The sequence below is a fragment of the Python bivittatus genome, unplaced genomic scaffold, assembly GCF_059951505.1.
Source record: "Python bivittatus isolate LINGU-HERP-01145 unplaced genomic scaffold, Pbiv_v1 ctg000610_np1212, whole genome shotgun sequence".
Lineage (NCBI taxonomy): Eukaryota > Metazoa > Chordata > Lepidosauria > Squamata > Pythonidae > Python > Python bivittatus.
Genome location: NW_028277088.1, coordinates 44,208,691 through 44,225,222, shown reverse-complemented (window position 1 = coordinate 44,225,222; position 16,532 = coordinate 44,208,691). Strand labels below are relative to the sequence as shown.

Here is a 16,532-nt window from a genome sequence, read left to right as displayed (position 1 = left end):
CTTCTTATTTAGGCCTCTTTACTCTGAGTTACAGCTTTGGTCTAGAAGAGGAAAATATTTTCTATTGTTTGAGGAAGCAGAGTAATAGTGACTCCATGGTATGTAAACAGTAATGTTACTATAGCTCAGTAGAGACCATCAATACAGATGACAATGTTGAACCCTAGCATCAAGACACAGGAGGGGGAGGAATATCCTATTGTGAATTAAAATAGAGTAATTATAATAAGGGATTATTTCAGTTGATTTCTTGAAGTGGTATAGATTTATGCTTCTCACCTCAGCTTAACAGACACTGTGTTTGTCTGAAAGCACACTGTATTAATCATACTAAGATACAATATTTTCATAGAAAACAATATTTTCATTTAAACATTTCCAAACAAAACTCATTTTTCAGTGGAATAGCTTTGTCAAAGAACTGAACCCTGTCTACTGTTGTAAAAGTTTACATCATGGATTCAGCTTGAAACAAATTTGAGCATTTTGCTGCCAGCCAATTCATAGTGGCACAAACGCAAGCCACAAGTGAAGTCAAACTGATTATCAACTTTCCCTTTAAAATCTGTGTGAGAAAGAATGTTGGACTTTGTTTATTAAGTATGCACAGTGGCCAGGGTTTTTCCATGTATTTTGGGATCATTTTAGGAAGCTTGTAAAAAAAAAAAAAAAAAAAAAGCAAAATGGACCACTTCATATATTGAATAAAATAAGTCTAACCCAGTATCCTAATTGCCAAACCAGAAATCTGTCCAAAAAAAGCAGATAGTAAAATGGAATGAATTTTATGTGATCCATACAATCAGAATCCTGTCTGGGTCTGTTGGCATGAAATATAAATAAAGTAATTTTAAAAATTAATAAATCAACTTAAATAATAAACTGAACACTTTAAAAAAAGAAGCAAGGTTCCCCCCCATCAAACATAAAAAGAGAATACCATTTGCTAAATGCTAGGTCAACTTCTCACAGCTGATTTTGAGGATACACCTCTTAAAATATGTGCAAAAAAAGTGGCATGAATCCATTGTTGCTATATTCTCTAGGCAGGCTTCTGAGTTTGAGCAAGTCCATCCTTCATAGATATTAGCCATAGTTTTCAATAAACCTATGCTCAATCTGCACAAGGCATAGTTCACAATGTTGATTTAAAACCTTCCACATTATCCACAAGTAGATTTCAATTATTAAATTAAGCCCAGGATAATAGACTTTCTGCTTCCAACCTGCAACATTCCCATATAATCCTTAAAAATAATAATAAACTAAAATAACCCATATTAAAAAAAAAGTCCTCATCCATTAAAAAGACTGAAATAAAAGAACCTAGCAGGTCCATGGTTCTCCCTCCCCCCCACCCCAAAAAACTGTTAGAAAGACAGCGTAAGGCATCTCACTTAAATATAGCAAATTGGAATGTGGCTATCAATGGAAGCAAAATAGTAATCCCCTATGCTTACGTTGTATGGATGATCTGCTTTCAAGCTTAACTCCAGAGGCTGTGAGTTTTGAATCCCAAGGAAGTTGTAGACTCAAAATAGCATCGCCTTGTGCCTTTACCCGTGACACTGAACCATTTCTGCAGAAGGCTCCAATGTGGACTCTATCTATTCCCAGACGGCTGCCAATGTTGTAAATAATTTGATCAGGGCAGGTGTCTCCAGGCAGAATTTGCCTTAACCATGGAGAGAACTTCAGTTCAAGTCCAACTCTTCTGTTAGCTTTAGCCTCCCAAATGAAGGTCCTATTAAGGCGTGGCAATCCAGGAGGCTGAAGCTGAAGATCTCCAAAAGGACATGGACCTGACAGACAATCTAGAAACATACAGAAATATATAAGAATTATAACCTGAAATGGCTACAACAAATCATATTGATTTGGTCTATGATTTTTATTTATTTATTTAGCAAACTTATCCCCGCCCATCTCCCCCCAATGGGAGACCCTGGGCGATTTACAACAAATTAAAATAATAAATAAATACATAGTTAAAATTTATAAAAAAAGAAAAACACATTTACACAAAATAGAAGGAAGAGAAAAAATCCAAGAGGCCGATGGAAGCAACACCAGGCCTCTAGGGGGCTAGCCAACCCCATTTCTCCCTCCCCGCCCCAGGCCAGATGACAGAGCCAGGTCTTCAAATCCCTCCGAAAGGCCGGGGGTGAGGGAGCCTGTCTCACTTCCGGGGGCAAGATGTTCCAAAGGGCGGGGACTACAGCAGCGAAGGCCCGCCTTCTGGACCCCACTAGTCAGAGTTCTTTTGCTGAGGGGGTCCAGAGCATTATTCTTCCATTTCTGTTAACGCTACCTGAATTTTCTATCAGCAGTCCATAACTAAGCATTATCATAAAGTTCCTACATATACATAAACTGTTTTTAACTACTATCCCATGAAGCCTCAGGTATTCTCAGTCTTACTCAGAATTCCTGGCCAGCATACTGAAATAAATTCTATGGGAATTCTGGGAGCTATAATCCAACACATCTAGCAACTAAATTTAGTAAGCATGCTTAGAATTGTACTCTATGCATTTTTGCCCTCAAAGTGTCCTTATTCTTTATGATACTTTGGGGGCAAAGATGCATACAGGTACTCTTTGCTTAACGACCATTCGTTTAGCAACTATTCAAAGTTATGATAGTGTTAAAAGCTACTTACAACCTGTCCTCGCACTTACAATCAGCTCAGCGTCCTCGCAGTTATGTGATCAAAATTCAGGTGCTTGGCAACCAGCATGTATTTACGATAGTTGCAGCATCCTAGGGTCACCTGATCACTATTTATGGCCTTCCCAGCCAGCTTCCAGCAAGCAAAATCAATGGGGAACCACATGATTCGCTTAACAGCCACATGATTCACTTAACCACCGTGATTTGCTTAACAACCACTGCAAAAAGTGTCATAAAATCAGGTGCAGTCACGTGATATCTCACTTAACAACTGACACACTTAGTGATGAATTTTCCAGTCCCTATAGTGGTTGTTAAGCGAGGACTACCTGTACAGTACAATCTGCTTTTAAATGGCAACATTAGCCTCTGCCTTGCACAAGCACTATCCAAGAAAGCTCACTATGGAATTTTGAGCATGACATATTTTTACTAATCTATTTGAGCCCCATTAAATAGAAAGCCCAAAGATTCTTATATCATAAAGGAGATGATAAGATCTGAAAAGTAAACTCCAAAGTACATAGTCCTTTTAAAACACACTGCAAGAAGAAATAGATTTTAATCCATTTCACTGATAGGGTTGTGCAAGTCCATTTAGATTTGTGACAGTTAGTCCATGTTGGTAAATAACCCAGTGCTTTGAAAAGCTCGCAGAGATGTAGGTCACGTAATATAGCTTACCAATGTTCTTCTCCACCACTATGACCCAATATTTCTCTGGCGTTGAACAATCAAAGGTAAAATCAAACTTCTGTCCAGGCTTTATTATTTGCTCAGAAAGATGAGTCTTTTTTCCTTCACGCAGTGCACAGGAATTTGGAACAGAAGATCCAGGTTTTATTTTAACTGTTATGTTTCTACCAGGTTGAAGAGAGATTACAAAGGCACCTGAGAAGATTAAAAGGGAGAAAAGATATGTACTTCTGGCATTATAAGACCAACACATTTATTACTGGATAAGCTTTCATGCAGTAATGCACTCCTCTTCATTTGATGAAGTAGATGCAGATGATGAGTTAAACTACCAAGATGCTATAGAACTATGTCATCGTGTATTTGGCAAAAGAAATGAAAACCAAATATATATGTTTATTCATTTCTTGCTTAATGTTTAATACTGTTGGCCTTTAACCTATCCAAAAATGAACTTGGATGCAAATATTTGCTTGGATATGGAAGCATTTTTTCTCATTTTTCTATACATTTGCACACATGCATATGTATGAGAGAAACAGAATACAAATGCAAACATATTTATGGGGATGTTCTGCATTAAAGATCCCTTCCATCCCTGAAACATCATCCTGAAGAATGCAAAGGGAGGAAGCAAAAAGAAAAAGAACAAGTTCCTCATCTCTGCAAGCATGCAAAAAAGCCTGCAATAGACTTTGGATCCAAGATAAATGTTAGAAAGCTACCACTGTCTCTCTTAAAAAAATAAAATCAAAACACAATCTTTTAAGCTTGACAATTTTCTTCAAAAAAGAAAAAAACTAATATGAAAACTTATTTTTCCATTAAACACCCACAACCTTCTTATAATCACCAACTGAAATGCTAATTAGTAACTAACAAATCTGTTATGATTACCAAGTAGAAAAGATCCATTGCATACCTGCAGAGATCAATTACAAAAAAAAAAGATATTTTGAGAACTTTTAAAGGAACCTGAATAAGTGGAAGAACATTGCACAGTATACATTGTGTTCAGGAAAAAAAAATCAGGGTCAGGTCAAGTTCATTCCTCTCAAATATATTTAAAACTTTAGCATGGTCATATGCTGTGTTTTGCAGCTAAAAAAGAGTGCTACATTGCTCAGCATACAATAAAGAATAGTAAATTCTAGTATACATTAAAATAAGATATATTGGAGATAAGCAATAGTAGACCTTCAGGCCAGGTATGTTCTTCAAAAGACTACCAGTTGGCCACTCCCAGTTATCAGCTGAATGTTAAGAGAAGTTGTACGGAGAAAGTGGGGGATGTGCTAAAAAGTATGTCACCCTTCTCTAAATCTAATTGTTTACTAGAACTACATACTTTAGGAAAATAGTTTTCAAACTGTTTTTCCCTGCAAATCACTTAAGAAGTTTGGGTAGTACCTTTCCCAATTATTAAAAGGCATAAGCTTTTCTGAGCTGTAGCTCACTCCATCAGAAGCATAGGGTGGCTACACTGATGTAGGATTTAAATGGGGAGTGGGGAGGAGGGAAGGGAAGATAGGTTGGTTATGCACATATATAAAATCTGTCAGTCAGAAAAGGTGCTACCAGACTCCTGATGTTTTGTCTCCATAGATACAGTTCTCCTCCTATAATGTCATTGGAACCACATAAGCCAACCAAATAATTATTTGTGGTTATTGTTACTCCACATTATTCAGTGTGATAAAGCCTTGGCTGCCTCATTTCAAAAATCTCATCTGAATTGGTGAGAAAAACTACTCCGTTCTCTGCCTACCCATTAGTCCAGCCAGCATCTCTTTGCCAAAACACAAGGCTGCTGACACAGAGGTTACCTCTTCCATGCTCGTTCTCACCTACCTAGATGAACTTTGAAAATTATCACCCGGTGATGCTTTTACTGTATGTATCATTGCCCACTGTCCAGAACAGCAACAGCTGTTACTCAAAGTCATCCCACTTGAGTAGCAAAAAAACAAGACAAAGAAAGGAACTGTAGAATTCCACCCTCCATTCAGGAAAATGTGAAGCCCAAAGAAAGTATAATCAAAATCTCCACTCACTAAATATCTGGAAGCACAGCGTGAGTATTCTGCACGTTCGATGCTTAGATTAACAAACTTAAGACAGACACTAAAAAGTTAATACAGATAACATTTGATTTATAATTATGATTCATATTGAAGCCTTTCCTTTTCCTATGTTTCTTTCCACATGTATTCTTATTAGCAATACAGGAAATAGACATCATTCTCATAAGGAGGGGATTTTTAAAGTTTATTATAAACCAGTGTTTCAGCATGACTGGTTCAGTTCTTCCACGCTTAAATAAAACATACACATGGGGGGGGGGCAGGAGGAACCAGGAAGGAACACAAAAAGGCCTAGGTATCCAAAACTCTAAGGGATTGCCTTTAAGTATATTTTTTCCTGTTGCAATTGGTGTTTTTATTACATGTTCAGGCTTGCAACAGCTGGCACTTAATAGACTCTATCCAGCTCCCAGCTATTTTATCTCTCTCTTTGTATTCTCACCACCACCACCTCACCTCTTCTTGTTTTCAGTGCTTTAAAACAACAGCAACATAAAAGACACCACATAGCCACTGCTTTTAATTATCATCGGCAGTAAAATATAAAGATCACCTTCAATCTATAGTTAGTTGCAAAGGATATTATCTATCACAATTATTATTTTATATTCCTTGTAGCCTAATAGCAAAATTAGATATTTACCATAGAGATGCATAACAGACTATTTGAAAAATACAATTTGAATTTGATTTAAGAAATAGTACTGTGAGAAACCTTTTGTTTTCTCAACCCATTTCCTCATACCTCTTTTTTATCTATCCGATAATTTCCCTCCCTCAAAAATGGGGGGGGGGGAGCTGAAACAATTTTTTATAGAAAAACATCTAGAAAAGAAAAAGTTAAATAGGTTTCTCCCCCTCAGCTCTACCACTGCCCATTAATCCTCCAACTGTATTTAAAGTTTATCATTGCCCCTTTTTTATTAAAGCAAGCAAGGAACTACATGAAACCGTCCAAACTATTAAATGTCTCTCACCCAGTAAAAATCTAGTTTGGTCCAAAGAATACAGCAATTACATTTCATCCCTTCTTCCCCCTCCCTTTTCTCCTGTGGGAAAAAAATGAGATCATAGACTTCCTTAAGAAATGGGACAGATCTTAAGAGCACCCTGGAGACCCTCCTTCCTTTGCTACTCAGTCACGTGAGGGAGGACCACAACGTCAAGGCCCCATTCAGTCAAATGAGCAAAAGGTCACTTAAACGAGGTTGGATTTTAAAGTGAACAAAGTAAAAATTCACCTTACCATTTAACAATAAAGGAACACAAGACTGTTCAGTCAAGAATCTAAAATTATTTAACTGCACTGATGTTACACCTCTTCAGAAATCTCCCACTCTCTTAAGATGCTCAAATCTGGGACTGAGTGTAATCAAATAAACACTCCCATTTTTCATTTCCCCTTCCCCTTCAATATCCTGGCACGGGTCAGAGAAGACCCTTAGCAGTGCTCCCTCAGGTACGGATTAGTGAACCATAGCACTATTCTATAGCTCCGGTGAAGCGATTATACAAATTAGGATTATGTGCTTGTTGGTTCCAGGTGACTAGAACTGTCCATTTACCACCTGAAAACAGCCATTTCTGGCACTTTATGTTCTGCAGCTTGAAATGGACAAACAGTGGTTTGTTAATAAGGAATAATGTCAAGGAGAAGCAGAACGTGAGAAGGTGCTCCCTCTCTTACTGCTGCTATTATTAGCGTGGCTGGGCTCTCTCTGTGTAATGGGCGCTGGGACTGCCTTGTGTGGAAGAGCGATAGGACTATCTGTTCTGTGTCTGTGGTGCCATTTTTTGCTTCCCAAGCAGCACCTCTGGATCATAATTAGGCATCACACAAATCACAATACCAAATTAACTGGTTTCCCCTTTTCCTCCCCATCACTCCATCTTGGGAGTGGGGGGGGGAGTTTTCTGAAAGTTCAGGTTGACACGTAGACTACAGATGTTTCCTACGAACAAAAAATACATTTATACAATCTCCTGTCCCAAGAATTAAAACATGGAGGTTCTAACTCAAATACAAAATTAAGCAAGATAAAAGCTAGGAAAGCAAATTAAGGTGGCTTAACATATACCATGAATATGTTTTAAAGATTTCTAGATAGGAACAAGAGAAGGAAAAAAGCGCATCCAAGCAATAGAGTAGTTCTGTGCCATATCAAATTCATAGTGACAAGCCAACAAACAGGGAGAGTTCTGCCATTAGACAGAGGGAGGCAGATTTTTTTCATATATCATGAAAGGGCAATGAATTATCCCCTTTGTATCCCATGCCACAGCTGACCCCATTCAGAAGAAACCCTCCAAACCCTTAGAAGCTCAGGAAGAGAGCTTGGAAGATGCAGTGAGGATAGATGGATGGATCACTTTCACCAAACACATTTTATTAAGTAAATATAATTTTTGAATTTGTCCTTCCTTTATATGCTCAAAGGCATGTAAATCTTGACATCAACAAATCTGGCTTCAACACCATACTAAGAAGAACACTGAAAGTAAACAGCACAGATGAGAAATTTTTTAAACATGTTAATGGAGTTTAAAATATTTACCTCTGTTCTAAAACTATGCAGCAACATGACATTATACTAAGTGAAAATGAAAAATGAAAGAAACTGGGCATCGCAAGACGTGCAGTAGAGAAAAAGAAAGAAACAAACAAAAGGACTTTTATTAGAAACAGTCTAACGTCCCCTTCCCGACAAATGCAAAGGAAACTGTTGCAATATTCACTTTCATAGTCTATTCCACAGTGTTCTTGGGAAGAATATTGTGAAATCTTTGCGTATGCGTGCATATGCACACATACAGAAAGACGCAGAGATTAATATGCTTTCAAGACCTCAGCAAGCTCCTGAAAAAGTCATTTTAAAAGTCACCCATCAGCAAAGTATCCTTTATGGATATAGAGAACCTTTCTTAGAAATGCAAACATTTTGTAATTAGCCTTATGTTAGGAACCTGATAGAAACACACCTGGACAGGATGTGGAGAACAGAAAGGAAAGAGACCCAGAGTCACCTTCACAGGATACAAACCACAAGTAGCCTTCAGTTATGGAAGTAGTAGGTAAGTGGTAGACATGATTAGCTGACCAGATCTGACCTCCACTGACCAATTTCTCATGCTTAGAATTTGCCATCCCTCCATTTCCCCTTGACAATGTGAAGACAATTGAACAAGGGACAAGTGTTTGTCCTTTGTCCCTTTTTCTGTTTTTCATGCCATCATGCATCTCTTTAATCCCAGTTCTCCATCAAGAATCTAGCTAAAGAATTATTATTATTATTATTATTATTATTATTATTATTATTATTATTATTATTTTATCCTGCCTTTTTCATATAGAACTCAAGGCAGAAAACATACCTACCACCTATTTTCCCCACAACAACAACAACCCTGTGAAGTGAGTTGGGCTGGGAGAGAGTGACGGGCCCAAAGTCACCCAGCCACCCTTCATCCCTAAGGGAGGCCTAGAACTCACTGTCTTCTGGTTTCTAGGCCAGCACCTTAACCACTACACCAAACTGCCTCTAATGATACAAGACAAATGGGAAAATGTGCAAGTGGGGAAATGTTGACTGTTGTGGTCTTACAGATGAATTGAATGAAAATTACCATCATTTCCAGCCATCACTGAGAAGACCTTGGGGTCGAAGATGATGACATTATGGAATTTAATACATTACAAAAGAGCATGCCATTCAAAAGCCTCTGAGAAGGAAACAGTCACAAACTGGAATTTTGCAGACATCCATATTTCAAGGACATGTTAAATCTGCTTTTGCATCCGTCATGCAGTTGATTTTTTTAAATGAATGCTGTCAGGATAGGGAGGTATTCACAATCTTTGTGAGAGATCCACAAAGAATCCAGGCAGAAATTTGGTCCAGCCTGGGCCTTTTCTAGACTGGAAGAGCAAAAGCATTCTGAAAAGGAAAAAAAAAAAAAGCACAGTGGTATCCATATACTTATATACAAACTGTTCATTTCAACTTATTCCAAATACTTTCAAAACTCCCAATATGCAACAATAATTAGGATCAAACTAGGCAAAGAAAACAGAATTTAATTCATCTCTCCTGAAGTCTGTCCTGAACTGGTATTTATCCAACAAAAAATAAGAACTTTGTTCCAAAGCAAACAGCCCCTTCCTAGGAAGCATGTTCCTCAGGATCTTGGCAGAGGAAGAAACAGGTAGGTTCCCTTTTGCCTGTGTTAGTTATGTCTATGCCTTCAGCTGGTGTAATTTGCATTTTTAAAACCCTGCAGGCTAAATGAAAAATTTGGCCCAATCTCAGTGCCTGACAAGTTAATATGCAGAGGGCTATTTAAGGCAGTCAATTTGTTATATCAGAAAAGTGTGACAAGACAAAACAAAAGTATAATGTTGGTGTTTCTAGTGGCGGAAAAGAAAAGTTATGATCAACACTTGGTCATAACTTATGCAAAGGCCCAAGGAAAGACAAGGATGTGATTAGTCTGGCCCAAAGAAAGAAGCCTGGCTAAGGGAAAGGATTCACTCTGATAAACAAAGCTTTGCAAACACTTAGTGACAATAGGAAGCCTTTCTTTCAAACAGCCTGCTAAACTGGCACTCCTCTTGGCCTGTGTACCTTGAACCCAAACATCAGGAGTTGTTTATAGCTAATAGGAATGCCAAGGGAGGATCTTCACTGGGGTTCTTCCCACAGCATTCCTTTCTCATCTCAGCCACATATTAGCAGGGTTCAGCTAGCATGCTAAGCCAAAATCAGGCCCCAAAACATACATTACATCTTAGCAAGATGAGTGAAACCAGCTATTGCATCTGAACTGACCAGGCATGAGTGGTAAGCCTGACTAAGCATCTGCAAGAGCTCACAATTAACTGTAGTCCCTGTGTTGTGAGAAAAATGTTCACTTTAAGTAAGAAACCAAAGTGATTGGAGATAGATGCAACTAAGATGCAATCTCTCAATAGAAAAGGCACTGATGGCAAGGAAGAGGATTCATTCATTTGCTTTTGTTCTGGGGGATCACTGCTCTTCATGGAATGGGGAGGAGAAATACATACAGGTAGTCCTTGACTTATGACCATTTGTTTAACGGCTGTTCAAAGTTATGACTGTGCTGAAAAAAGTGACTTAAAACTGGTCCTTGCACTTAAAACCGCTGCAGCATCCCTGCAATCACATGATCAAAATTTTGGGCACTTGGCAACCAGCATGTATTTATAATGGTTGCAGCATCCCGAGGTCATGTGATCACCATTTGCAATCTTCCCAGCCAGCTTCCAACAAGCAAAGTCAATGGGGGAAGCCGGATTTGCTTAACGATGTGTGATTTGCTTAATGACTACAGCAAAAAGGTTGTAAAATTGGGTGCAACTCACTTAATGACTGCATCACTTAGCAATAGAAGTTCCAGTCCCAATTGTGGTTGTAAGTCAAGGACTACCTCTATAGACTGAGTTCACATATTACATTAAGCCATGGTTGGCTCAATTACATCTACTGAATAAATCACACTTGCCATAAATTATGGCATAATGTGCAATACCATAAACCATGGTTTCCAAATCACAACCATCAACTAAATAAAAAATCCAAACCATATTAAGGATTAGTACAATGTTTACACACATACCCTTGGAGCTCTAGAAATTGCTGCTAGGGGTAAAAGAAAGATAACAAGCCACAGCAGATATCTGTTCCTATTCTTTCCCATTCAGTACAATCCTCACTATCCAGCCAATACAATGCAATTCCCATATTTTGGACTTCAAATCCCATCATCCCAAACAATTATAGCCAGTGGCAATGTGCTAAGTGTAGTCCAAAACATCTGGAAAGTACCAGGCGGTCTACTGCAGCCACCTTTGAGCAATAGCAACTCTTTGTACAGATCTCAGCATGGTCTCCTCTTCTGGCCTGAGTACAATGTTAGATTAAACACATCCTCAAATGAAAGTGCAATCCTCTACAGATCTATTCAGAAAATAACATCACCCTCCCCACCCCCATGTAAATGGCTGCTAATTTGAAGCTTTAATCTCTTTCCTATTCCAAGTTTTCCAATATCATTTTATAGCTTTCTCTAACCTCTAACGATCATGAGTAGATCCTCTCCCCTCTCAACACTGGAAGTATTGGCAAAGTACCAGCTAACTAGTATTAGAAAAGAGTATTTTAAAGCCACCACTATCTTTGTGGCTGTTATATGTATTGGAAAAGTGGGAATTACAGAAAATTCTGAATCAGAAAACTTCCAAAAAGTTCAGCTGTCCTAAATCTATTGGGACTTGACCTGACTGTAACAACAAACCATCAGCATACTATTTTCAGCATGTTCAAAGAACTGAGTACTATGTGGATGCCCACATGCTTTTTAGGTAGTCACCTCAAAAAATTGATTACCCCTGGGGAATTTCAGCTTGACTGGCATGAAATCCAGATGCATTATGCTATGATCAATGCAATGAAATAATGCATTTCAGAAAATGAAACACCTTTTGAAGAAAAGGTTTATTAACAAAAATATTCAACCTGTATCACTGGTCAGAGCTGTCACAGCAACTTGAACCCTCAATTCTTGTGTAGCCACTGAAAATGGTAGCAGTTTCACACAACCTGAAAAGATTTTAATCTCAAGTTTAGATGAGCAAACTTGTGCCTTTCAAATGTTTTTAGACTTCCACCCCCATCAATACAAAGGGGCATGACAATGGCAAGAATTTATAAGAACTGTAATCCAAACATTTAAATAATACAGGCTGTGTAAACTTGCTCTAGCAGACTAGCAATGTTGCTAGAAATTAGGTATTTAACACTATAGAGTAATTTGGGGTAAACCTGAGGAAGGTAGCATTTAAAAAACAACAACTAAATACAACTATATTCAACCACACATATTGGGTTTAAGCCAATACAGTCAGCTTCTTTTTGCTTAGTGTAACCCAGCCACTATGATAGGTAAATTGTATTTTACTACATCTAGACCAGGCTGTTGTATCTTACTTAACATACATTACGTTAGCCAAATTCATATCAAACCATTCTACAAATGGAAAGCTATTACCAAGAATGCTTTTCAATGTATCCTTCCAATCTTTAACCTGGCATTTAACTTGGTAAGTTAATTTAAAAGATCATACAGGTAGTCCCCAGTTTAAGAATGAGTTCCATTCCAAAGGTCTGTCCTTAAGTCAAATTTGTATGTAAGCTTGAACAGTATTATTGTATAATACTGTATACGTAGTATTATGTAATTAATTCAAACCATTGTGTATTTAACTCAAATTTTGCTACAATAGGCTCCGTTCTTAACTATGGGTTGTCCTTAAACCAGGCATTCTTAACCTGGGGACTACTCACACTATCTTAGAAACAGTGGTGGGCTGTACAGGTGAAGATGATACTCCAATTTTAGATCTAAAATACTTAAGTATTAGAATAACCAACTTTCACTTACCTCGAATTCCCCAAACTCAGTGTCTTTCCAATGTATTAGACATCATTTCCCATAATTCTCAAAAAGAATGGCCTTTAGCTATATTGACCAAGAAGCATGAGAAGTTAAGTCTGGCACTATGGGGGGAACAGTCTGGGAAAGGCTAACCAAGAATATCAACAGGTAAGAAGCACAGACACTGGTGTTGTTTCCATTAGTTCGCTGAAATCTGTTCTTGCAGATATTTCCAATACACTGTAAATGGCAATCCCAATTACAGTGGTTAATTCTGAATTTACAAAAGCAGGATTGAGGGCCAGTGTCAAGTCTCTAGCAGCTGCTCACCACCAAGGACACCAGAATCTCATAGAATCTATTTAATCAGATGTATTGAAAAGGAAAAGCTAGCTTACAGAAAGCTTGGCAGCTGTATACACTTACATTACCACTCCTATACGTTTGTTAGGGATTCCTTGATCCTCTTGCTGACCTCCTGCTCATACACTGGGGAAGAAGGCAAAGCAGGAATGTGCAGCTGTGTAGTATTTTGCAAATTGTCAGCCTCTTTCCCAGGCTCTAGGAAATCCACTGCAAGGAAGCTCAAGCAAGAGAGCAGCTGAATCATCAGATGAAGTTGATATAAATCATTATTGGCCACCACCATAATATTCTATATATACTAAACATCACACATGAATGTAGCATCATGTAATTCTATCCTGCCCCTTTTTTTTTTTTTTTAAACAAAGGGCTTAATACAGTGTACATGTCTTACAAATCTCCAGCCTTACAAGAACTCTACAATGTAGATTAAGCCAAGATTTAGTGATTGGCATAAAGCCACCCAGCGAACTTCATGGCCAAGTGGGAATTTGAACCTGAGTTTCCACATTATTGGTCTAACTCGGGAACAGAAAATTTGATATTTTGTACAACAAATCCCATAACATCTTGCCATTGCCCATGCTGGTTGAGGCTGATGGAGGTGAAAATTCAAAATGTCCAGAAAGCCTATGATGGTTCTATGCTATTAAGGCAGAAAGAACATTCTTTTTCATGCCTCATTTGCCACCCAAAGAGACAGTATTAGCTATGAAGGTTAAATATCCTTAAAAAGAAATTTCAGAAGACATGAAGGCTACATCTGACAGAGATTATTAGCCATGTTAACTACATGAAGCACTAATTATGTTATTCATACTGAACCATAGTTGGCTCTAGACTGCAGAACAATCTAGATTGCTGGAAAGCAGTTGTTGCTTTGCACCTCAGTTGAGGACTTCCCAAAGAGATTTGTTTTCTATTGTGGGAAGTAGAACACTTTGGTCTGAATTAGCAGGAATGCTGAGTTCTTTATCCAGGGGTAAAACAAAGACTTTCTGGAAAGACAACTCATATCCTTTGGGAATTTGGGGCAGAACCATTCAAAAGCTTAATCACAATGCTACATGTAATGTAGTCAACACTAAGCTATGCTTTTGCTCAAATACCCACAATTATCTGAAACACTACAGCCCATCCCTAATGCAGGTTATGATCACTGTACTTGGCTTGCTCACATTACAGAACAGTTTTCTTACCATTTTCCCCCATTTCTAACAATTTTTTTCCCAGGGACACTGTGCTCCAGAACTTCAAACATAGCCTTATCAGGAATCATTAGAACTATTTAGATTTGGGGATATGTAAATATATCAGACTCTACTTTTGCTTGTCTTTATTTATTTTAGGATTAAGGGATCTTCCCAAACCCAGAATGGAGGAATCTGGATTTTCTCAGCAAACTAATGAAACACATTGCTATGTACAGCATGATAAACATGTGCAGGATCAAGACAGTTAGTAAGCAAAAAATAGTAGTACGTCAAAAAATGCAATTTCCTGCCTCTATCTGTGTGTCATTACTTCTGGAGGCCTCTTTGCGTGAGAAATTTCAGTTTTAGGTTGCAAAATGGGAGCTCTTTTTAGAGCAGAAAACATAAAACATTGTAATAAGGTTTTGTTTAATAGTTCAAAGGATTGTGGAAGAATACTCAAATTATTAAATAATGACTAAATTAACTGCACGCGCAGAATTTGAATATGCTTCTCTCCTTCAAAATAACCACTAATACAAATAAAAAAATAATAGGACTATATTATTCACATTTTATAGAAGATCCAAAGCATATATTGGACTGGTTCACATATTCACCGTGATTTGGTAAATAAACCACAATTTTGCTAGGTTCATACAACAGGCAAAACCAGGGGTTCTCAAACTCTGAGTTAGGATCCTATAGAGGTTACAAACAATTTAGCAGGCTTCACCAATTTTTTAAATCTGTTCAGGCTTGTCTAGGAGAAGAGGGTACACTGTCAAAACTTGCTCTCAGCATTGCCCATGCAAGCAGGCTACAGATTTGTCCACGCAAAGCAGGAGTAAGTTTTGACAGAGCTCTCACTCTGCCTGATTTTGCTTGCATAAGCCTGCAGTGCAGAGTTACAGTTCCACAAACTTTGAGAACCCCTCTGATATATAGATTAAAATTTAACAATGAAAAGGGGTACATTTATTTCTTGCCCAATCCGAAACCCAATAAAATCATTAGTTTTATTCATAGGAGGATCACATGCATTCATTTATCATTTTAAGAGGCTGGGGTACCATAAAATTTTAGAACCACTGTGTTAAGTCATAAACCATGTTTTATAAAGCAAAATGGATGCTTTATTTTATTAGTTTCACCCATGGGCTGTGTTTGTGTGATAGCTTACCCAAGGCTCACTATTATATATTCAATCCAATTTTCTGGGTCCAACCAACAGAGTGAATTATACATTAATCATATGAGTGGGTTCACACAACACAGTAGATTATATGGTTTGTAGTTCACTTTATTTTCTGAATCAGGCTAGATATCCATGGACTAAAGGCTTTGCAGGTACAACCAAGCTTCTGAAACTAAGGCAAAGACCTTCCTATGCTTGTAATGCAATACCTCCATGTTGTTTTCTGATAAATAATATATGGTCAGCTGACATCGTTCCCAGTCCCAGCCTGAATATATTGGGCCAGCTGAATAACATGGTGACCAGTTCATGCATTATATTAAAAAAGACTTTATATAATCATGGTTTATTGAGTAAACCACAACTGACTGGGTCCACACAATATGGTAAGTCAAAACCAAATAATATTAATTGAAGAATTTCACAATTAAGTGGAAGGCACATGAATCTCTATATCTAGAGCTTTTATCATACTTTTTGTCCTTGTATTTTTTTTAATTGGGAAGCAATATAAAAATGTTTTAAAGGAATGAATGTGAGAATCCCTCAAATTGTCCTACAGAGTAGGTTGGCTATTTTCCTTACCATAAATCAATTCATCACAACTTCAGTTGATGGCAAAACCCAACATGCTAGTAGAAAGAAACCCCTCCCTAATCAATAAATACATGTACCAGTTTAAAGGTACATTTTAAAATGTACATGTACATTTTAAATGTAGAGTAGTTTAAGTAGGAAGAGCTGGCCTGAATTTGGATCAGAACATTCATGCAAAGTTTGTAATATATTGTTTGTAATTCCTTTATGTTCTCTCATGTAACCACCTATTACACCTCAGACGATGAAGAATTGTAAAACATTCTGACAGTA

At 37.7% G+C, this 16,532-nt stretch overlaps 1 protein-coding gene across 2 annotated transcripts in view; it reads right to left on the bottom strand.

The window, feature by feature from the left end:
• Positions 1–16,532, bottom strand: part of CDCP1 (CUB domain containing protein 1) — a 34,932-nt gene that overhangs the window by 15,471 nt on the left and 2,929 nt on the right. For both annotated transcript variants that reach the window (XM_088150915.1, XM_088150914.1), the window contains exons 2-3: positions 3,358–3,564; positions 1,461–1,814 (exon numbers count right to left, since the gene is read on the bottom strand). In XM_088150915.1, the coding sequence (XP_088007041.1) occupies positions 1,461–1,814; positions 3,358–3,564 (561 nt within the window). The remainder of the gene's footprint in view (positions 1–1,460; positions 1,815–3,357; positions 3,565–16,532) is intronic.